The 23,383-nt window shown below is 36.9% G+C and overlaps 1 protein-coding gene across 21 annotated transcripts in view; it reads right to left on the reverse strand.

The window, feature by feature from the left end:
• Positions 1-23,383, reverse strand: part of USP54 (ubiquitin specific peptidase 54) — a 135,336-nt gene that overhangs the window by 47,113 nt on the left and 64,840 nt on the right. For 9 of the 21 annotated variants that reach the window (XM_086679984.1, XM_086679985.1, XM_086679990.1 and 6 more), the window contains 2 exons: positions 16,850-17,422; positions 13,152-13,244 (listed from right to left, as the gene is read on the reverse strand). In XM_086679984.1, the coding sequence (XP_086536110.1) occupies positions 13,152-13,244; positions 16,850-16,996 (240 nt within the window). In that variant the 5' untranslated portion in view covers positions 16,997-17,422. Of the gene's footprint in view, positions 1-1,840; positions 1,926-13,151; positions 13,245-16,849; positions 17,686-23,383 lie in introns of those variants that run through there. The other 12 variants (XM_025918159.2, XM_086679997.1, XM_086679996.1 and 9 more) reach the window with 5 other exon arrangements.

Below are 23,383 nucleotides of genomic sequence, written 5' to 3' on the forward strand. Positions count from 1 at the left end.
GCAGGAAGAACCAAAACCCAGGAATCATTTTTCCCTATGGGGTCCTGATGGTTTCATTTCAATTAACAGAGAAAACCCACCTTTGAGGTTTCTCTCTGCTCTTCTTCACAAAGTGAAACCAAAGAGGTCTTCCTTTTCATTCTCAGGAAAAGGCAAATTACTTTTTGTCTGTTAACTATTTTTTTGGATGCAGTGCAAAAGCAACAAGACTTTAATGACTAAAAGCAGGTGCTTCCCCACCCATTTCTCTTGGATCATGTAGCAAACAATTCTACCCACAGGAGCTCATAATTATCTGGATTAGTAAAAACCATGTAAATAAGATAAAAGTGCCATAGAGATAGAAACTCTTTGTGCTTTGGCATCTACAAATGCAGCTGTTGCTTCAGTTTTTTTCCCCCCTAAAACACAGACTTTTGTCTTTAGGCAGGAACAGCTGTTTATTTCTCTCTCAGGATTTCTTAGCCTAGCCTTAGCCTTCTAAAAAAAAGTCATGAGTAGAGAAGATGGGAGTCAAGAAGAAGGGCTACAGCTAAATGTGATGCGTTCTGGGCCCTAGGTCTTTGGAAAGTTAGCAGTCCAACTCATTCCTGGAGGGTGTCCAACAAAATGTATTGTGCAAAGACACAATACATTTTATGCACTGCTACTAACTCAGTTCTTAGGGTTTCTCTTCTTGACCCGGGCTTTCCAAACCTCTCATCATTTTGCTCTCATAATCACTCCTTTTCTCCACACCTCCTAGAAATCATAGACTTAAATAAATTGTAAGCCTCAATGTGACCAATCAAGCCTGTTTGTAAAAACAACCCTCTGAAAAAAAGATAAAGGAGCTACTACTCCTTGAGTACTACTAGAAAAGAGAATTTTCACTAGTTTTATGTGTTCAAAAGAATCTCAAACATTCTCTTTCAAGCGGGGAAAAGAACATGTAAATGTTTACCATTTTGGCATCCAAACTAGTAACATTGGATTTTTAATGTTTTATTGTAGAAAATCTCAAACATACAAGGGTAGACAAAATAGCACAACAAACTCCTATGTACCTATTATCTATCTTTAACAACTGTGGCCAATCTCATTTCATATATACAACCCACCCACTCATCCCATTCCCAGATCATTCTCAATCAAATACTAGACATTATTCATCTATAAATATTTTGGATATGCCTCTAAAACATAAGAAATCTTTGTTTAAAATTTAATCATACTATAATTACCACACTAAAAAAAGGTAATAATAATTCCTTAATATCATCAAATATCCAGTCAGTTTAATAGAAATTCTTGCTCCAACATTGGGGAAGACAGAGAACAGCTGGCTAGTTTCTCCCTTGGGATTCTTTAACCTTATGTCTAAAAATACCTACCTTCTGGATTTCCAGATTATAAAATTATCTGCATATCCTGTATCAGTCCCTTTAAGTAAATCCAATTGTCGATACCATATCTCCCCATGAGTTTTGGGTTTTTTTACACTCAATTCATAACCCAATACTTTGGACTTGCAGTGGTGAAGTTAAAGATGATCATAAACTACCTATCACACTCATTTGTGCTACCTCTGCAAAAGAGACACACCCACATACACACAAAGACAGACACAGAAAGAAACACCAAGACTTCAAGACACTAGACAGAGAGCCAAAGAGCAGAGACAGGCCAAATTCACCAGAGGATGGTATTGCTTTTAGTAGGAAATCATAAACTAATGTTGAAATTTTACAAAATATAATAGTCAATTTGCTAATTTTTGTCAAGATCAAAAATGCAGGACCTTAGAGATTACCAACAGTATTTAAATCAAATTTTGACAATCAATACCATAACCACTTACCCCACAGGGGAAATGAAAAGGGGGACCCTTCTGGACATGCACAAAGATTTTGAGATTGTATAAGTTTCAGGCTCTGCCATAAATTCTGGAAAGGAAAGAATCATGATGATCTACTATGTTTTTCCTTGCAGTCATAACCCTCTATTTGAATATCATGTAAAATTCTAAACTCCAAATTTTAAAAAGGATGAAAGACTCAACTTTATACTTTCCAAGTTTATCAATGGTTAAATTAGTTGAGAATATTTAGGTACAGCCTAATAGGCCTTTAAGACTAAGAAAGATTAACCAAAAGACCACACAAATATACTCATACCCCAGAGAAAAGCAAAACAAAGAAGTTCAACTCAAGTAAATGATATTTGCATTAGACAGGGATATACCTTCCTCATGTGAGTCTGTTGATTACTAGCTAAAATCTCCAGGTAACCTATTAGAAATCTAATTTTCTGGTTTAAATAGTCCAACATAATGGATTTACTCTTCTCTGATATTGGCCATGACCACAGGACAATGAAGAACCTTCTGTTCCAATAATCTACCAAAAAAAGGACTGGACTGATAATGCGCAATGAGTAATTTCTTATACCACTTTACTCCCTGTGCTTATGCTTTCCAGTAGAGGAACAGCTACATGGTACACACAAAATATATTGAGGTATTTATTCTCTGAACTCTCAAATTCCCCCCCCCCCCCCAATTAACTGATGGGCTATCAGCAGAACACAGACTTTCCTGCCCCTTTTGAACAGTCTTACTGCTGTACAGATACAAACTTACATTACAGGACATTTTATACACAAAAACCTATTTCCTCCTCACCTACCCCTCACCATCGCCACCATTCTCTGGCTTTGATGCCTTGTACTAACATTCTTAAAAGAAAAATCACTAATTGAGGAGATTTGTTGAATTTAATCAATCAATGAAGCATTCTTCTTTGCCTATAACAAAAAACACTCTGTCCTACATCTTGGCACACTGCAAAGCCTCTAGTACAATCCCTGGAAGGAGAACAAAATCATTGTGGCATACTAAGTACAGAGGACGGATTTCCTCCCCTGGACAGAGATAAATAAATAAGCCAACACCAAAGTCATACCCTGGGGGCTGGGGACATAAGGGCAGATTCAATATGAATAATAAATAAGAGTTCTGGGCTATAGGCATGACAACAGTTCAGGTCAGGAAATACCTTTTAGTAACACTAGATGGGAATAAATTTGGAGATTCAGAAGGGACAGAGTAATTAGCCCACAAATCTTTTTGTTAAGTCAGAGTTGAAATGCATTGTGGCTCAAAATAAGAAGAAAGACACACTGACAAATTATTTTTAATGAAAGCGATCATTAATAATTTGCATGCAAAATTTTGAGGCTGAAATTAGGTTAGCAACTTAGTATCAAGTAATGCAGAAAAATAACCCAATATATTTTTACAGGACCAAATGGATTATCCTAAATATTACGTATAAACCTCCAAAAGGCAATTATAAGCTCTAGATACAACATACACTATGGTACCTGGTGAAGGTCACAAGGCACAAGAACATTGACAAACATTCAGACAGCAGAAGAAAAAGTAAAAACATTAAACAAAAGGTGTTTACATAAGACCAACAGTAAAAGCATTTTAAAGATTGGTGCAAGGTAAAGTAAAAAGTGGAGAAAAAAAAAACAGGGATACACATCTTCCAGCCAGACTTAGAAGGGCAAATCCTTCATCCAAAACATTAGATTAAGGGAAAGTTGGCTAGCTTTTGATTTATCTAGGAACATGTGTGTGTCTCTTTTTTGTTCTTAACACTGAGTTCTAGAGCTAAACAATTATGTTCCAACATAAAAGAATTCTGACTTTATAGAATGAGCAAGTGCTGATAGAGTACCTCAAATACAGGAATGTGGGAGTTTTGTGTTTTGAAAAATATCTATGAAATTAAAATTTTACATTTGAAACTTAGCATTAAAGAATGCAAACAGGTCACCAAGTACCAGCAAAAAGGAATTCTTACTTGCTTCACCAAACATTCATCTAATTTTTAAACAGGAGACAGAGAAAAAATGGGACTTAAATATACTGAATTACACCCACACTGGGACACCACAAAGTTAACATGTAACTTAATTGTAGGATACCAGATAACTACTCTGCTTGACAGAATCCCAGGCTTTGACTCTTCAGCAGATCTTCCCATCATCAACTCCTCCCGACCCCCACCACACACATACACCTCACCCTTCCTTAACTAAATCTGGCATAAAGCAGCCTATATTAAGTAGACCTAAAAAAAGTGTAAACCCAAAAGTCACGATGAAAATCTCAAGTAGAACAAGAGTGAGAGCACAAAAGACAAAAAGAAAAAAGTGAAGAAAAAGGCAAGTACACAAAACTCTGTAACTAAAATCCAAGGACTACTAAAAGAATATATGAACCCAGAAAAGTTACGTATTTATATTATGGTGCAAGCACTATAAGGAATACCAACGGGGAAGAAAAGCTGAGCCACCTTTCCAAAAACTCATTCAGCCATGCTAAATACTGTTAAGTAAAACAATCATGGTTCTAGATAGAGGTAACATTTTTTAAAACTTCATTAAGAAGATATGTTTCTGAAATGGAATTCTGAAAGGACTAGATGTGGTTTTATTTTAAAGGGATGTGTTGTTTATTGTTATGTTATTGTTTTGGGTGCTAAGGGGTCCAGGCAAAGTGAATAACATCTGCAATGTAGTCATAGGAAGTACACCATCTGCTGTCATAGCTGAAATGCAGAGTGCCTCAGGAAGGAAAGGAAGGGGAAAAAAAGTATGAAACTAGTTTTTTAAATGCCTATAAGCATATATTTTTAAGTGATTTAAGAAATAATTGGGAGCCACTTCAAGGTTATAAGAAAGGAGTAACTTCAAGATAGCACTCCAGCACATTCTTAGGTTAAAACAAATGAAATAGGATGATACTAGAGATAGAGAGGCAACTTAGGGGTCTGGAAAAAAAATATTCTTTTTACTATATGTGACTTATTACTAGAAATATCATTGACCAAAGAGGAGGCATAAAGAGAAATGACAACCTCTGTGATGCAATTTCCAATTTTTCTCTTTACAATTCAATGTGCTTTTCTAAAATGACTGTAGTACTTTCCTATACTTGTAATAAAAATCCTCCTTCAGGGGCACCTGGGTGGCTCAGTCGGTTGAGTGCCAACTTCGCTCAGGTCATGATCTCACAGCTCGTGGGTTGGAGCTCCACGTTGGGCTCTGGGCTGACGACAGCTCAGAACCTGGAGCCTGCTTCTGATTCTGTGTCTCCCTCTCTCTGCCCCTCCCCCGCTCATGCTCTGTGTGTGTGTCTCTCTCTCAAAACTAAATACACATTAAAAAAAAAAAATCATCCTTTAAATAAAAAACAAGTCGGGATGCCTGGGTGGCTCAGTCGGTTCAGCATTGACTTCGGCTCAGGTCATGATCTCATGATTTGTGGGTTCAAGCCCCATGTCAGGTCTGTGCTGAGAGCTCAGAGCCTGGAGCCTGTTTCAGATTCTGTGTCTCATTCTCTCTCCACCCCTCCTCCACTTGTGTTCTCTCTCTGTCTCTCAAAAATAAATAAATGTACAAAAAAAATTTTTTTAATAAAAAACAAGCATGATGTATATATTTAGCCAAAGAATAAAAAGAAATGCCCATGTGTCCAACAACCAATTTAAGAAATGAAAAACTTAATGAGTGCGAAACTCCCCAGTTGATTATAATCTCCTCCCCTCCAGTTATAACCACTGTCCTGAATTTTATGAAAATCATTCCCTCTTTCTCACATATATGTATCCCTGAACAACATGTTGTTTAGTTCTGCCCATTTTTACTTTGTATATAAATGGAATCATAGTTTATATAATCTTCTGTGACTTGCTTCACTGTAATGTTTTTGTGATTAATCCAAGCTGATATATGTAGCTACAGGTTATTCATGTTCACTACTACAGTGTTTTACTTTAGGAATAAACCATAATTTTTAAACCTATTCTATTATATTCTATTATAGTTGGAATGGGTTGTTTCCATTTTTCTATAATCACAAAAATACTACTTTGGACATTCTCAAATATATCTTCTGATATGTATATACAAGGAAGTTTTCTACAATATGTATCTAGGAGTAGAATTACTGAGTGGTAGGGTATATGCTACTTCAATTTTACCTGAAAAATGTAATGACAAAATATTTCCCTAAGTAGTGGTATCAATTTATATTCCAACCAGCAAGTGTATATAAGTTATTATTCCACCTTTCGGGTAACAATTTTATCCAATTTTAAATTTTCTATTAATCTAAAGGGTATTGATTTACTTTAATTCCTTTTTTCTCTTTTTTTAAAAAGTCATCTATTTATTCTGAGAGAAAGAGAAAGAGAGAGAGAAAACGCATGCACACGTGTGCACACAAGTGGGGGAGGAGCACAGAGAGAGAGAGAGAGAGAGAGAGAGAGAGAGAGAATCTCAAACAGGCTCACACTGTCAGCACTGAGCCCAACAAGGGGCTTGAACCCACAAGCCGTGAGACCATGACCTGAGCCGAAAATCAAGAAACAGATGCTTAACCGACTGAGCCACCAGGCATCCCTGGTTGACATTACTTAGATTACTTGGGAGGATAAGAATCTTTCATATTCTTAAAGATCTTGTGGGTTTCTTGTACTGAGAAATGCCTGTTTATGTGTTTTTCCCATTTTCCCACTGACTCCATTATCTTTTACTTATTCTTTATAGGAGTTCTCTGGGGAGTTCTATGCTGCATACCAATCCTTTGTGGGATATATAATTTATTGCCGATATTTCCTCCTGGCGTGTAGCCTTGGGTCTTACCCTCTACTAGAGTCTTCTGATGAACAGAAGTTCTTGAATTTTCTGTAGTAAAATGTTATCAATTCTTTTCAGTATTTTTTATGTCTTATTTAATAAATCCTGTCTATCCCTGAGGTCATGCTATTCTTTCATATTTTCTTCTAAAACTTAAAGTTTTCCTTCCAGATGCCTAGGTGGCTTAATTGGTTAAGTGTCCAACTCTTGATTTTGGCTCAGGTCATGATAACGGTTAGTGAGTTCAAGCCCCTCATTGGGCTCTGTGCTGACAGTATGGAGCCTGCTTGGGATTTCTCTCCTTCTCTCTCTCTCTCTCTCTCTCTCTCTCTCTCTCTGCACCCCCCCCCCCACAATCTCTCTCTCTCTAAAAATAAATAAACTTTTAAAAAAGTTTTCTTTCACATTTCACATCTCAGCTCAGTTGAAATTCATACTTTTGGTAATAATATGACATAGGGATCTAATTTACTTTTCTTTTTTCTATACAGATAACCAATAACCTAATCATCATTTGTTGAAAAGTCCATTTTCTCCTTTGATTCACAGGGCAAGTAGCTAGTTTCCACATATGTATTTCTGAACTTTTGATTTTGTTCCACTGATTTATTAGTCATACTGTGTTGACAGCACATTGTCTTAATTAATATAGTTTTATAAGCCTTGATATCTGATAAAGTAGCGTAGTCATTAGTACTTTTGCCAAATATTTCTGGTTCTTCCCTCTCCCCAGGATTCTGATAGGATCACACTTCCTGGCCCTTTTAGGATTCACTGGAGCCATATGATTAGTTTGAGTCTGTGATCTCTGAGCAGAAGAGATATGCTGAACATTCAACTGCCTGTGCAAAAACCTCCAGAGCTCTTTTTCCCTCTGCCTTGGCCAATAGTCAACTTGGCACCTGCATTCCTGAGTGACTATAATCAGTAGGGTTTCCTACTAAACTGCAGTGGACAAGTAATGGGAATGAAAAATAAATCTTTTGTATATTTATCACTGAGATTTTAGTTTGCTACCAAAACATAACTTAGTCTACTCTGATACACAAGGCAAGTCATTCATTTTGTTATTATCCTTCAAGAATGTTCTGTCTTGGGGGCGCCTGGATGGCTCAGCTGGTTCAGCATCCGACTCGGTTTCAGCTCAGGTCATGATCTCAGGATCGTGAGATCAAGCCCCATGTGGGGCTCTGCACTGAGCATGGAGCCTGCTTAAGATTCTCTCTCTCTCTCTCTCTCTCTCTCTCTCTCTCTCTCTCTCCAATTAAAAAAAGAATGTCATATCTATTCTTCCCTGTTTGTCATAAGAATTTCAGAATCAAATTTTCTAAACTTCCAGGACAAACTTGCTGGTCAGAATATACATTAGTATCACCACATTGGAAAACATACGGAAATACTGGAAAACAGTTGGTATTATAAAATTAAAAAAAAAAACTGAAGATATACATATCCTATGATTCTAGTAATTTCATTCCTGGGCAAATATGCAAGAGAAATATGTATGCATATGTAAAATATAAATAACAATGTTCTTGGCAATAATGCTCATTAAAAATTAAAAACTGTAAATAATCCAAATGACTACCAGCTATAGAATAGATAAACAAACTGGCTTATTTACACAATGAAATACCATATGATAATGAAGATGAACAAAGTCAACCTGCACATAACAATATGATGATCTTATTAACATACTGCTGCACTAAAGAAGACATACACGCACACACACACACACCCACACAGATTCATTTAGAATGATTCCAATTACAATAAATTTCAAAAACAGGTAATTTTTTTTTTTATTTTTTTAAAAAATTTTTTTTTAATGTTTATTTTTTTTTTTCAACGTTTATTTATTTTTGGGACAGAGAGAGACAGAGCATGAACGGGGGAGGGGCAGAGACAGGGAGACACAGAATCGGAAACAGGCTCCAGGTTCCGAGCCATCAGCCCAGAGCCTGACGCGGGGCTCGAACTCACGGACCGCGAGATCGTGACCTGGCTGAAGTCGGACGCTCAACCGACTGCGCCACCCAGGCGCCCCAAAAACAGGTAATTTTTAAATTCAATTGTTTAAGAATAGATACATAGGCAGTAAACTATCAGGTAAAACAAGAAAGTGATTATCACAAACATTAGAAAACTGGCTACCCCTGGGAGAAAGGAGGAGACGTGATTGAGAAAGAAGGGAGGATTCAAATGTCTATAGTACAGGGAGTATTCTATTTTCACCTAAAGAGTTGTTAAAGGATGGTCACTTTGTGATTATTCATTATACTGGATCTTTGTGAGGATTTTATATAAATGTCATATATTTTTTGTTAGATTTATTCATATCACTTTATATACTGTATTACTATTTAAAAGTTTCTTTTAAATTGCATTTTCTATTAGTTGCTCGTATATTAAAATGCAATTGAATGTTATACCTTGATCTTACAGGCAACAACCTGCTAAATTCTTATTGGTTCTATTGATATCTCAGTAGATGCTTTGGGATTTTTTTTAACAGCCAATCATATCATCTGCAAATAATGATAACTTTGTTTTTTCCTTCCTAATCTTTATCTTTCCTTTTGTCTTATTATGCTGACTAGAACTAGTTCAATGATGAATCAAATATTTTCATATTCTATACAAATATTTTTAAAGTAGCGAACAAAAAAGAGACATTCCAGGTGCTGATGATCCATCCCAGATTTACTCTTCTACTCAGCATCCCTTCTCTTCTCTTGGAAAATAAAGCCCTCTGGCACAAAAACAGACACATAGACCAATGGAATAGAATAGAAACCCCAGAACTAGACCCACAAACGTATGGCCAACTCATCTTTGACAAAGCAGGAAAGAACATCCAATGGAAAAAAGACAGTCTTTTTAACAAATGGTGCTGGGAGAACTGGACAGCAACATGCAGAAGGTTGAAACTAGACCACTTTCTCACACCATTCACAAAAATAAACTCAACATGGATAAAGGACCTGAATGTGAGACAGGAAACCATCAAAACCCTAGAGGAGAAAGCAGGAAAAGACCTCTCTGACCTCAGCCGTAGCAATCTCGTACTCGACACATCCCCAAAGGCAAGGGAATTAAAAGCAAAAGTGAATTACTGGGACCTTATGAAGATAAAAAGCTTCTGCACAGCAAAGGAAACAACCAACAAAACTAAAAGGCAACCAACGGAATGGGAAAAGATATTTGCAAATGACATATCGGACAAAGGGCTAGTATCCAAAATCTATAAAGAGCTCACCAAACTCCACACCCAAAAAACAAATAACCCAGTGAAGAAATGGGCAGAAAACATGAATAGACACTTCTCTAAAGAAGACATCCGGATGGCCAACAGGCACATGAAAAGATGCTCAACGTCGCTCCTTATCAGGGAAATACAAATCAAAACCACACTCAGGTATCACCTCACGCCAGTCAGAGTGGCCAAAATGAACAAATCAGGAGACTATAGATGCTGGAGACGATGTGGAGAAACGGGAACCCTCCTGCACTGTTGGTGGGAATGCAAATTGGTGCAGCCGCTCTGGAAAACAGTGTGGAGGTTCCTCAGAAAATTAAAAATAGACTTACCCTATGACCCAGCAATAGCACTGCTAGGAATTTACCCAAGGGATACAGGAGTACTGATGCATAGGGGCACTTGTACCCCAATGTTTATAGCAGCACTCTCAACAATAGCCAAATTGTGGAAAGAGCCTAAATGTCCATCAACTGATGAATGGATAAAGAAATTGTGGTTTATATACACAATGGAGTACTACATGGCAATGAGAAAGAATGAAATATGGCCTTTTGTAGCAACGTGGATGGAACTGGAGAGTGTGATGCTAAGTGAAATAAGCCATACAGAGAAAGACAGATACCATATGGTTTTATTCTTATGTGGATCCTGAGAAACTCAACAGAAACCCATGGGGGAGGGGAAGAAAAAAAAAAAAAGAGGTTAGAGTCGGAGAGAGCCAAAGCATAAGAGACTGTTAAAAACTGAGAACAAACTGAGGGTTGACGTGGGGTGGGAGGGAGGGGAGGGTGGGTGATGGATATTGAGAAGAACACCTTTTGGGATGAGCACTGGGTGTTGTATGGAAACCAATTTGACAATAAATTTCATATATTGAAAAAAAAAAAAAAGAAAAGAAAGCCCTCCAGGCTGGACGAAGTAATATGGTTATTCTAACAATTTAAATTTCTCAGCTATTAGAATGAAGTTCAGCTCATCCATATTGTCAAATTAATCCATCTCACTATAAGTCTATTTACAATAAGTTTCAAATGAAGTGTACAATAATTAAAAGAATGCAAACTAGAGCCTCATTATTTAATACTTATATAGCACTGAGGGACTGAAAACACTTTGGGGAAAAACATCAAATTTTTAATATACTCCCAAATATAACAAAAGAAGCAGTGAAGAAAAATAAACCTAATGGATAGATGAGACAATGATGTGACAAGGAAAGTAGTAGAACTCCTTGGAGTTACGAAGATCCAAAATAGAGCCTTTGATTCCCTAAGCCCATTCACCTATCTGCCATAAGCAACTGCTTCTCTGAAAGAGTCCCAAGGTACATTCTCAGCCCTCATAAGTTAAAAAATATCTTCCTTTCTGTACTTGGGTATCCAGAAGGTGTCCCATAAAGTCTCTGGTTTTCTCCATCTTTTTTGGCTTATATAGTGATTCTACTTTATATTCTATTACCCATTTGTGCTTCTGGAAACTGAAACACAAGACTGTGACAATCAGTTCATTAGAGTCCCCTCTGGGTCAATGAAGAGGATGGTACAGTTCTAATAAACAAAGGCATGTGAGGGGGTCTATCATCCCTTCCTGGTACAGATGAGTGTTTCCAGTTTCAGGAGATTCTTCTACCAGGGATTTCTCCAGGATTCAAATTTCTCTAGCAAATATCTTACTTTGGCTTTTTAGTTTTTAAATGTCATGAACCAGACTTCTCTTTGATTTGCTAGCCAAAGGGCTATATATTTCTGGTTCATTTAAAATTAGAGACTGGGGCACCTGGATGGCTCAGTCAGTTAAGCATCCGACTTTTGATGTCGGCTTGGGTCATGATCTCATGGTTGTGAGATCAAGCCCCACGTCAGGCTCTGCACCAGGTGTGGAACCTACTTAAGATTCTCTCTCTCCCTCTGCCCCTCCTCCACCCCTGCTCACACTCTGTCTCAAAAATAAATAAATAAAAATAATAAAAATTTTAAAAATAAAATTAGATACTTAATGTCAGTGTACCCTTCAGAAAATCAAGCCAAATTCCCTTGTGGATGGACTTCTGTCTGAATGGGCATAGTCAGAAATGTTACAACTTGTAAAAGATTTGCTTTTATTAAAATTCATATTTAAACTCCCCAATTAATCAATAATACATATTTTGCTAAAAGTTCCAATGCTTCCAAGGGGAAGAGAAAAAAGATGTTTGTGACCCAAGTGGTAAAACGTTCAGAAGATTCAGTCATCTCTTTCTAAAGATATGTGCCCATCATGGACTTAAAATTCCAAAGTGATGCTGCTCAGAAAACGTCTTAAATCAGTTGTTGCAAATAACCAATACAACTGGGAAATTCTCCTGGATTTTTTGTTACAGTTCTTACTCCAAGATGTAAAAGCAACTAAATCAAACATATGACCACAACCAAGCATCCCTGTGACAAACCAAGAACTCAGACTTCTTGAAACTGAAAAATGACTCTGGATGTTTATCAGAACTCACACAGACTTGCCTAGCCATAAATAATCCATTGTACATACAAACCAAGAAAACACAGAGAAGCTACATATTGGAAAAGCAGATAAAGTATAGAAAATGGACCTTTTATACAACCTAGTTCTTCCTCTATAGTAGCATACCTAAAATCTCTGAGTCAGAAATCTCTCACTTTCTGCTATTTTCTTTGTCTCTAAATGAATCCTCAGGTTTCATTTTATTCAGAAATGAAAAACTTGGGAGTCAGATGATGGGGTCAAGAACAGGTATAAGGAATCTATTAAATGTGGTAATGGGAAACATTTAGGGAATGGGAAAATTTTAGTACTGGCTTTTCTCAATAGGAAGAGTTTGTTGTTAAATTTAGCTTTAACAAACAATAGCTAATTCCACTAAAAACACTTGGTTGTTTATTCTTTCAAAATAAAAATTTAGAATTAGCTCTTCAGGTAAATACTCCAAGTCTAAGCACATCTCTATAGTATCCTATCACATTAAATAGAGTTGTATGGGCAAGAAAGTTCAGAAAAACAGACTACCTAAGCCAAGTAACAATTCTCTGAAGCAAGCAAAACTGATCACATCATCTTTCGCACTAAGCCACAAGCAAATAATTCAGTAAGAAATTCTTTAGCATCCCCTGATTAAATTGCCTCAATATTGATCATCTGGCAGCCTAATGGTAGTGAGAAGAAACAGATTTGAAGAACTTACCTTCAGAGCACAAAAGATGCAGGAATCTCCCATGCACTTGTGAGTTGTAAGCTGCCTAAAGCTACGTCGGAAGATGTCCAAGTGCCATAAAACCTGTCAATAAAAAAGGGGAAATACTTCAGTACTTTATAAGAAGACTCCATTTGATCTTAAATTCAAGAATTCAAGCAAACATAGGTAATGACTTCTGAATATATCTTTATTCCCAAGAGAAAACTCATTCTAGTATATTAAAACAAATACCAAAAAGGGTGAGTTAGCTAACACAAGGGACAGAAGACTATATTCTGAAAAATACATTACTTTGAAAATGAAGGTCACACAGACAAAATAATGTATAACATACATCAAATGTGATCTTGAAGGGGAAATTTATGGGCTAAAAGCTGCAGAATAAGGGTTTACTTTAATTGTCCACACAAGAAACAATTTTTTTTTTTTGAACAAACTTGTTTTTTGAAGTATAGTTGATACATGTACATTAGTTTCAGGGATACAACATAGTAATTCCACAAGTTTATACGTTATGCTGTGCTCACCAACACAAGTGTAGCTGACATCTGTCATTATACAACACTATCACAATACCACTGACTATATTCCCTATGCTGTGCCTTTTATTCCCAAGATCTTTTTTTTTTTTTTTTAAGATTTTTTAAAAAGGAATCTCCACACCCATGGTGGGGCTGAAACTTACAAGATCAAGAGTCACGTGATCTACAGCCAGCCAGCCAGGTGTCCCTCCTCATGACTTTTTCATTCCATAACTAGAAGCCTGTATCTCCCACTCCCCTTCACCCATTTGCCCATCCCCCTCATCACCCTCCCCTCTGACAACCACCAGTTTGTTCTCTATATTTATAGGTCTGATTCTGCTTTTTGTTTGTTTATTCATTTGTTTTGTTTTTTAGATCCCACATATAAGTGAAATCATATGGTATTTGAAACCTTATTTAGAAGCTTGAATTATAGTGTGGAATTTTGTCTTTGTTGGATTTCTCAATTTTTGGACCTTTCTGAGAGATGTGTATTCCTCATGTCAACAGATTAAAAAAATGGTAATATCAACAGTGATAAATCATGTTCATAGTATGTAACCTAAATATGATATGATGAGAATGGCACTTTATTTTTATGGTCTTCTTCTCAAAAACCTATAACCCCAGTCTCACAATGAGAAAAATATCAAACAAATTCCAATAGTGGGACATCCAACAAAATACTTGATTAGTACTACTCCTCAAAACTATCAAGATCATCAAAAACAAGGAAATTTTGTGAAAGAGAGCCAAGAAAAGCCTAAGGAGACATGACAAGCAAATGTAACTGTGGTATCCTGGATGGGATCCTGGAACAGAAGAAGATGCTAAGCAAAAACTAAGGAAATTTGAATAAACTATGGACTTTAATTAAAAGATAAATGATGTAATATATAGCCTAATGCCTTAGGATGTTCCTCTTGCTTGGGTAACATTTTTTAATTAAGTTTATTTATTTATTTTGAGAGAGGGAGAGAGCATGCACACAAACAGGTGAGGAACAGAGAGGAGAGACAGAATCCCACGCAGGCTCTGCACCATCAGTGCACAGCCCAATGTGGGGCTCGAATACACGAACCATGAGATAATGGATCAGAGCCGAGATCAAGAGTCTGACACTTAACCGACTGCGCCACCCAGGCACCTCTTGCTTGGGAAACATTTAAATGGCATCATATATGAAAAGGCACTATGCCTCCGGAACCCCATACAAAGCACAGCTCTGGAGTTTCTTCTTACTTATGTGTCTTCAAGGTACATATTCCAAAAGTTCTTGGAAATACACTATACTCCCAAATAAGTAACACCTTTTTATAATAAACACAGTGGGTTCAACACATCTGTGGCCAACATAGCATTCATATCAAAAGTCAGAATATTAGTTCTTAGAAAAAATTATTTTCAACTTGTAACGTGATTATAACAGGCACTCCAAAACCATCAATGACACAATCTTTAAGTACATAGAAGTGTGTGTGAGTGTGTGTGTGTGTGTGTGTGTGTGTGTGTGTGTGCCAGTATGTGTCCATATGGTGCTGGGAATTAGAACAGAAAGCCATAAATATTATTGTTTTAATACAGATAGAACATACAGAAAGAAACAGAATTATAAAAACAGGACGATGGCCAGAAAGGAGGTAAACACACACACACACACACACACACACACACACACACACACACACACACACACCTATATCAATACCTTTTTTTGCCTGCTTCTAAATTTAAAAAGTATTATTAGTTTATGCAATGTCACTCAAAAACCCATATGCATCATCTGGGGAAAAAAAAACCGAACCAACCCCACCCAACTGCATGAAATTTACAGTAGTAATTAGGGAATATAGTTAAACTCTTTCTCTAGGCTTGACAGCATAGAATTTTTTAATGTTTTCAAATAAAAATTTGAAAACAGAGAGAGAATATGAAACTTTATTACATAAATAAGCTTACCAAAATTCTTATATTATAAATGAGTAAACTTAAATACTATTACCTGTACAAGGTCACAGAGCTAGTCTACAGACAAACTAAAACTAGAATCCAAGTTTTCTAATTCATAAGTCTAGTACTTTTTATTTTTGTTTTTTTAAGTATTTACTTTTGAGAGTGTGTGAGTGGAGGGTTGGGGGGGACAGAGGATCCTAACCAGGCTCTGCACTGACAGCAGCAGGCCCAATGTGTGGCTCGAACTCATGAACTGTGAGATCATGACCTGAGCCAAAGTCGGATGCTCAACTGACTGAGCCACCCAGGCACTCCAGTCCAGTACTTTTCATACCAAATACATTGTCTTGGTTTTTCTTCTATAATAGCAAGATATTTTCTCATTATACCTGAAGCATAAAACTAATATTTTACCAAGTTAATTATCTTGGATGGCAAATTCAATTTACTTTTACTCTGAGAAGCAGAAAAGAAGGGAAAGTAATTACTTGAAAGTTAGGCCAAAAGGAATGAACTTAACATTCTATGGGCCTGACAAGGCAAAGCAGACAGACAGGAAGCTCTGGGATTCTGAGATCACTAGTATGGTAAGCAACACCAAAAGGGAAAATCTGCAGTAGATAATCACACCTTAGGGGAATTTACTTTCCACTAGCTCTGTTTAAGCATATCTGTCCATACACCAATCATGAGCTACTACAAAAGAGCTCAGAGGAAGGGGATAAAGAAATGGACAAAGACTGGACTCCATTCAGTGTATGCTAAGAGCCTATATATTATAAGACAAAAGTAATGTACCTGAAAGGTCTTTGACTTGTGGAAAGAACTTTGCTTTCTTTTCTAGAGAAAAGCAAGTACGGTGATAAGACATCTTTGTCTCAAAAGAAAAAAAAAAAGCAAGAAAAAATCAATAATCACGTATTAAGATCATTTAGTTCACGTACTTTCTTTCTCCTTCAGGCAGGTAAGTAGTAGTAGTTACACTTATTATTTCTATTATCATTATTAATCCCTTTTTCATATAAATGAGGTAATTGAGGTTCAGAGATAAGTGACTTGCCTAAAATCACACAGATAAACTTAGAAATGATCTCAGGCTGTTGACCTCAAACAAAGACCATCAAGGATTATATTTAGAAGAGCTATTGGAAGCACAGCATTTGCAACTAAAAAGTCAAAGTTCACCAAAAAGAAAGAAATTACCCTTACCTGCAGGGCACTGTTGAGGAAGCAGCTGTTTTGTCCTGGCTCATTGCTGAGACCTTTGCTGGGGGCTATGGAGGTTGAGCTTCGAGGTGTAAACATGCCTTGGACACTACCACGGCCCCCTGAAAAATAATTTCTTTTCCAAGACATTATTGTTCACAATTAGCTTGAAAACTTAGAGAAGATTTTGTATTTTTGGGGAAAGAGCTTCTGTCTGCTGAAGTCCTGATTTGTGAAAGATAATCCAGAATTCAATGAATCTGTGTTGAAATATTTTGAGTTTACAACCTTCCAAACATCATCTATGTAGCTCAAGGAACTCAGGTATCCTCTTAGATCCACATGACAGAGCCGTCCCCCATTTGCTCCAAACAATGCCCAAAATTTAACATGGCACAGTACAAACACAAACAGAGAAATCCTTAGGTATTGCGTCCTTCTATTTCTCTTGAATTGCCTCCATAAAATCGTGGTGAAGTGCCTGCAGTCCTCAACTCCAACAGAATCCAGGATCAGGGTAGGATGTATTCTTAGGCTTGTTGATGATGCTTCTTGTGGATCGAAGATTCTTTCCAACTGGAAGGAGAAGCAGACAGATAAGCAAGAATCCAATGCAACCCTCCTCGCCTTCTATTGCCTTTTCCCATCATCGTCTGAAGTAAAAACTCAAGTTCTAAACAACTGACATAGATTCCACAAAGGTAAGAAATTTTGTTTGAATTATATGGAGTTTTTGTTCTTATTGCTGCTGCTCTTTTTTTAATATGCCCCAAACAGCTTCCATCGTTCCATCTAGAACTTCAGAAAGTCTCTTCTCTTCCTCTGTGACTAGAATAGCCAGCTGTGCCAGAGAGCTTTAACAAAAAGAAAAAAAAAAAAAAAACTAAAAGCTTGCGTCACTTAATGACTCTCCTGGCTTTGTGCTGTTCTGCCAAGATCAACGTTGCCTCACCGCTCACTATAAACTTGAAACCTTGGCAAACAATGACAAAAACAAACAAAAAATGCAAAAAAAAAAAAAAAAAAAAAAAAACCTTAACAACAATAAAAAGGAGAAACACTCAAACCAAAGAGGAAAAAAAAAAGGTGTGAGTAGTTTTTCTTTCAGAGGAAATTTTCTCTGAAAATTTCTAGAAGACAGTTGATCAGGACAAAACGAACACCAAATACAGTTTCCAAAATCAAGCTAACAAAAATATTACCAGGTAAACATACACCAAATTAAGAATTGGAACAGTTTCTGTTAGATATTGTGAGTAAAGAAATTTTTAGAGGTGTTTTACATGTTCATGGCTATGAAAGCCTATTTAAAGATGGGAAGGCCAAGTTATCACTCTGGGCTCTGTTCTGAGGAAATGTCCCATCTCAGAGAAATATTCATGGCAAGTAAACCATATGCCCTTAATATCATGTCCACGAGAACTAAATCTTCTCCTGCCCTGTTTGTTTGTATGTTTCATTTTTGCCAGAGGATCAGAGAGATAATTTGGGTTACAAATAACTTAATCCTCAGATTATATCTGAGGCACTCACAATCACAGGCAATCCACTGACCAACATTACTTTTCAACTAATTAAAATTCCAGTGAGGTAACAGGGGAGAAATACCAAAGCAAACACCTTTACTAGAAGGAAATCTTCTAATCTCCAGCTTTAAGCTTTCATATAAGGCTGCCATGTCCACATAAGTAAAAAATTAAGAATGTTGAGTGTTAAATTTGGTTTCTAACAGTTCCCCAAGCTTCTCCCTTCCTTACTTCCTATCATCATATGGATCACCTAAAAAAGCAAAAATGCTAAAACATCTTAATCATTCTCTAAGAAATCATCTACCATTATCCACAGTGTGTCCAGTGGAAAAACTGAGGCACAGGAACATTAAATGGTTGCATAAGACTGTTCTTTCCCTTCTCTAAATTCCCAGACTATTTATAATCTACATGTCACAATTAAAGTATTTGACTATACACTGTAGAGTCATATTATCCTCTATTTGTTTTTATTACTCTCTATTTGTTTTATATGGTATCAGTCATATATCCTGAATGACTGTATGAAATAAAATACTAACTAGTGTCAGACAACTGCTAAACACTATACTTACATTCTTTATTTATTCTTTACCTATTATGTAGGTGTTAATAGTTCCCACTTTACAGAAGAGTAGAGTGAGACTTAAAGACATTAACTTGCTCAAATCAAACTGGTAAGTGGCAGAACTAGAATTTTTCGACTATTAAACTGTGACTTAATTATGTATTTTATCATACTATTCCAAAAGTTCCTATCACAGTGCTGGTCATAAGGAGGAACTCAATAAATACTCCCTGATGACTAGCATGGCACCAAGAAGGATTCCATGTCTCCCACACAGACTAAAAGACCCTCAACTCTCTATACACACCCTCATACACACCCCATTCGAAGCTACTAAGCAACTTCCAACAAGACATGCAGCATTCCTTCAGCTCAACTGCTGCAAAGGAATGACATACCAAGCCTCCACTTTGCTCACAGCCAAAAGGACTTGGCAGACAGGTGGGGTTTCCACTATTCGCATTAGACACTTACTGAAACTCAGCCTGCCCTATGATACACACCCTTGAGTTCAGGCAGCAAAGAGGAAAAAAAAAGCAGTCACAGAAAAAAAGATTCTCAGGCTCTGAATGGCAGCATTATGTAGGGTAAGGCAATAAGCCCTCACACTTGCGTTAGGTGTGTCAGAAACTAGAGGTGAGAGCCAGAAAGAATAAGGCCAAAGGAGGCAATAACAAATGATCCAAAGAAATACTGATGACAAAATATTTCACTTAAATTGTAGGTCCAGCACCAAACCACACAATCTTTCTACTATACCATCTACTATAGATATATAAGAAAGTCAATTAAGAGTTATACCCACATCTAACAACCTATTTTTATTTTTTTAATGTTTGTTTATTTATTTTGAGAGACACAGAGACAGCTCACATGCACGAGCGAGGAAGGGACAAAGAAAGAGGGAGAGAGAATCCCAAGCAGGCTCTGCCCTGTCAGTGCAGAGCCCTACGCTGGGCTTGATCTCAGGAACCACAAGGTAATGATCTGAGCCAACCAAAAGCAAGAGCTGGAGGCTTAATGATTGTGACACCCAGGCACCCCAAACAACCTATTTTTAAAAAGAACAGAACTTTAAGGCACCTGGTGGTTCAGTCAGTTAAGCACCCGACTTCAGCTCAGGTCACGATCTTGCAGTTCGTGAGTTCGAGCCCCGCATCAGGCTCTCTGGTATCAGCATGGATCCCACTTCAGATCCTCTGTTCCCCTCTCTCTCTGCCTCTCCTGCACTTACTCTCTCACTCTCTCTCAAAAAATAAAATAAACCTTTAAAAATAAATAAATAAATAAATAAATAAATAAATAAATAAATAAAAGAACATCTTAGGTAATAAATATTCAAGTATTTAGAGGTAAAAGATCATAATATCTGCAACGTACTCTGAAATGGTTCAGAAGGGAAAAATATACGTGTGTGTGTGTATTTTATATATATATACGTGTGTGTGTATATGTAAATACAAAGAGAAAGGGAAAATGGTACAATAAATATAGCAATAATGTTAACAACCGGTAAATGTGACTGAAAGGGATATGGGGATTCTTTGTACCATTTCTTATAACTCCTCTATAAGTTTCAAATCATTTTTTTTAAGTTTTTATTTATTTTTGAGACAGAGAGAGACAGAGCATGAACGGGGGAGGGGCAGAGAGAGAGGAAGACACAGAATCGGAAGCAGGCTCCAGGGTCTGAGCCATCAGCCCAGAGCCCGACGTGGGGCTTGAACTCACAGACCGCGAAATCGTGACCTGGGCTGAAGTCAGACGCTTAACCAACTGAGCCACCCAGGCACCCCTCAAATCATTTTTTTTAAGTTGAAAGAGAATTAATATCAGCAAAAAAAAAAAAAAAAAGAATTTAAAATTATGTAGAAATTACCTTGTAATGTATGCAGTATTCGTGATTCAATGAAAAAATGACGAAAATCATTAAGCTAGTAGATAATAACCATGCCAGGTGACATTAAGCAATCCCAAACTAAAATTTAAAAAAAGAAAAAGGAGAAGAGAATGATAAATGCAAAAAAGCCTGATATGATGATAAAATAAAAGTATTAGATATGAGGGAAAAACAGAATAAAGTTCCAATACTACATCTATGAAAAGGAAAACTCAACATACAGTACAATGCCTAGTTGTTATAAGAGCAAGCGATGTAATTATGATATACAAACAGGAGCAGAACCAGACTTGGAGTTAGAGGACATGGGTTCGACTTCCATATTTTTACTATTTTGGGTAATCCTGAACTATTTAAGTGTCCTGAACTTTGTTTTCTGGGTCTGTTAAAATGATGGCAGAATACCTATTTTACACAGTGGTTGAGATTTAATGTAATAGGCATGCCAAAGTACTAGCAAGTTTTCAAAACAAAGAATGAATAATGAGTTCCACTACAATGAGTGAACTGCGATGTCTGAAAGTGTAAGTGTAAATTTTGGTTTGGGGACTTCAGGATACTAGAAAGCTGTAAGCCACCAGGAAGAAGTCTTCTAATTGTATAAAAAGAACAATAACCCTCATACAGGACAAATGATATGTTAGCACAATTTAACTATGTGCTTGGAGAAACAGTTGAATTTTACAATTACTTTTAAAATACAAAGTTTAACTTTCTATTTGTAAAAAGCCAAACAGTTGAGCCTATTACAAGGAACAGAGTAACATTTTAGAAGGTCTACAAAGAATGACCATGTCCAACTGATCAATGATTCAAAATGGAAAAACCATGAAGAATATCTCAGTTTCTAATGAAGGAAGAGTAGCCCCATTACAAGTGATTAATACCAAAAATAACCCAAATATTAGGAAGTCAAACTGCACTACAATGAGATATCCAAAGAGTTAACCAGGAAAGTTGCTCCCATTTCTAGTTTCTTTTACTCTATACAGCAGTTTACTTGTAATTTACTTAAGAAAACTATATTTGCACTGATAAATCAACAAGAAATTACCTCAATCCCTCGGTATGCTCCATATGTCAATAATTCTTAACTATATAGTATCTTGCTAGTTATTATAAGAATGAAAACTAGTTAATTCAGGGGCACCTGCATGACTCAGCCGGTTAAGCATCCAACTTTGGCTCAGGTAATGATCTCATGGTTCATGGGTTTGAGCCCCACACCAGGCTTGCTGCTGTCAGCACTGAGTCTACTTCAGATCCTCTGTCCACCCCCCTCCACCCTTCCTCCCCTGAAAAAATAAACATTTTTTAAAAATTAGTTAATTCGTGCAAACTGCTAATTCAATGTCCAGCATATAGTAATTACCGTATAAATGATTGTTATTATTACTATTACCTTTCAAACATTTCCTCCTTGTAAGTTCTTTTCCCTTTAAAGATAACCTCATACAGATATCCTATATTCTTTAAAAAGAAAAATAAAAACAGCAACAACAAAGACCACCTCAAAATTATTAACTCCTATGCCTACTGTCCTAAATTTTTTTGTACCTTCCACTACTAAATGTCTCCACAATTAATAACTTACAACTGCTACCTCTTCATGCTCACTATCAACCTCTTCAGGACACGGTGCTAATCTTGACTCCATCCACCACCACAACTTTCCTTCATGGAACATCGCTATCTAAAGAAGTCTCCTAATTGCAAAACCTACTGGCTTTTTCCACAGGCCTCATTCTTCTTTTTTGCAGCACCTAACACTGGCTGCCTTGAGGCTACATAATCCTGGATTCATTGGGTGAATTAATAAGAAAATGAGAGAATGAATAAAATGGAATAACAAACCAGAACACTGGTTCCTCCTACTGACAGTTCACTTTTCCTCTCCTTTGTTACATTCTTAAAAGAATACATTCCTTAAAGTTTAAATCAGAAGTTCTTGCTCATCTCTACAATTCCACCCATGGTATTCTCATCCTCCTCTGTCAGAACTTCAACCATCACTTCTGGTCTGACAAATCACAAATCGCATGAACTCTAAAACCAAACCACCAAATACTTGCACATTGTCACACTTTTGTAAGTTCAATATGTCCAAATCAGAAACCACCTCCTGAGGTGCCTGGGTGGTTCAGCTGGTTAAGTGTCCACCTTCAGATCAGGTCATGATATTGTGGTCAGTGGGTTTGAGCCCCGCATCGGGCTCTGTGCTGACAGCTCAGAGTCTGGAGCCTGCTTTGGATTCTGTGTCTTCCCCTCTCTGCCCCTCCCCCACTTGTGCTCTGTCTCTCTTGCTCTCAAAAATAAACATAAAAAATTTTTAAAAAAAGACACCACCTCCTTTGCCCCCAGATATAGTGCCTCCTGATTTTTTTTTTTTTTTTTTAATTAATGGCATTTCCAATTACCCAGGCTGAAAACCTCTGTAGTCTTGGACTCCTTCCTATCTATCCCCTCCTTCCTTATCCATGTCACAAAGTCTTATCAATTCTCCCCTCAAAAATCTCTTTATTGATTCTTCTTTTTCACTT

The sequence above is a fragment of the Puma concolor genome, chromosome D2 (assembly GCF_028749965.1).
Source record: "Puma concolor isolate L17-30 chromosome D2, mPumCon1.1.hap2, whole genome shotgun sequence".
NCBI classification, from domain to species: domain Eukaryota; kingdom Metazoa; phylum Chordata; class Mammalia; order Carnivora; family Felidae; genus Puma; species Puma concolor.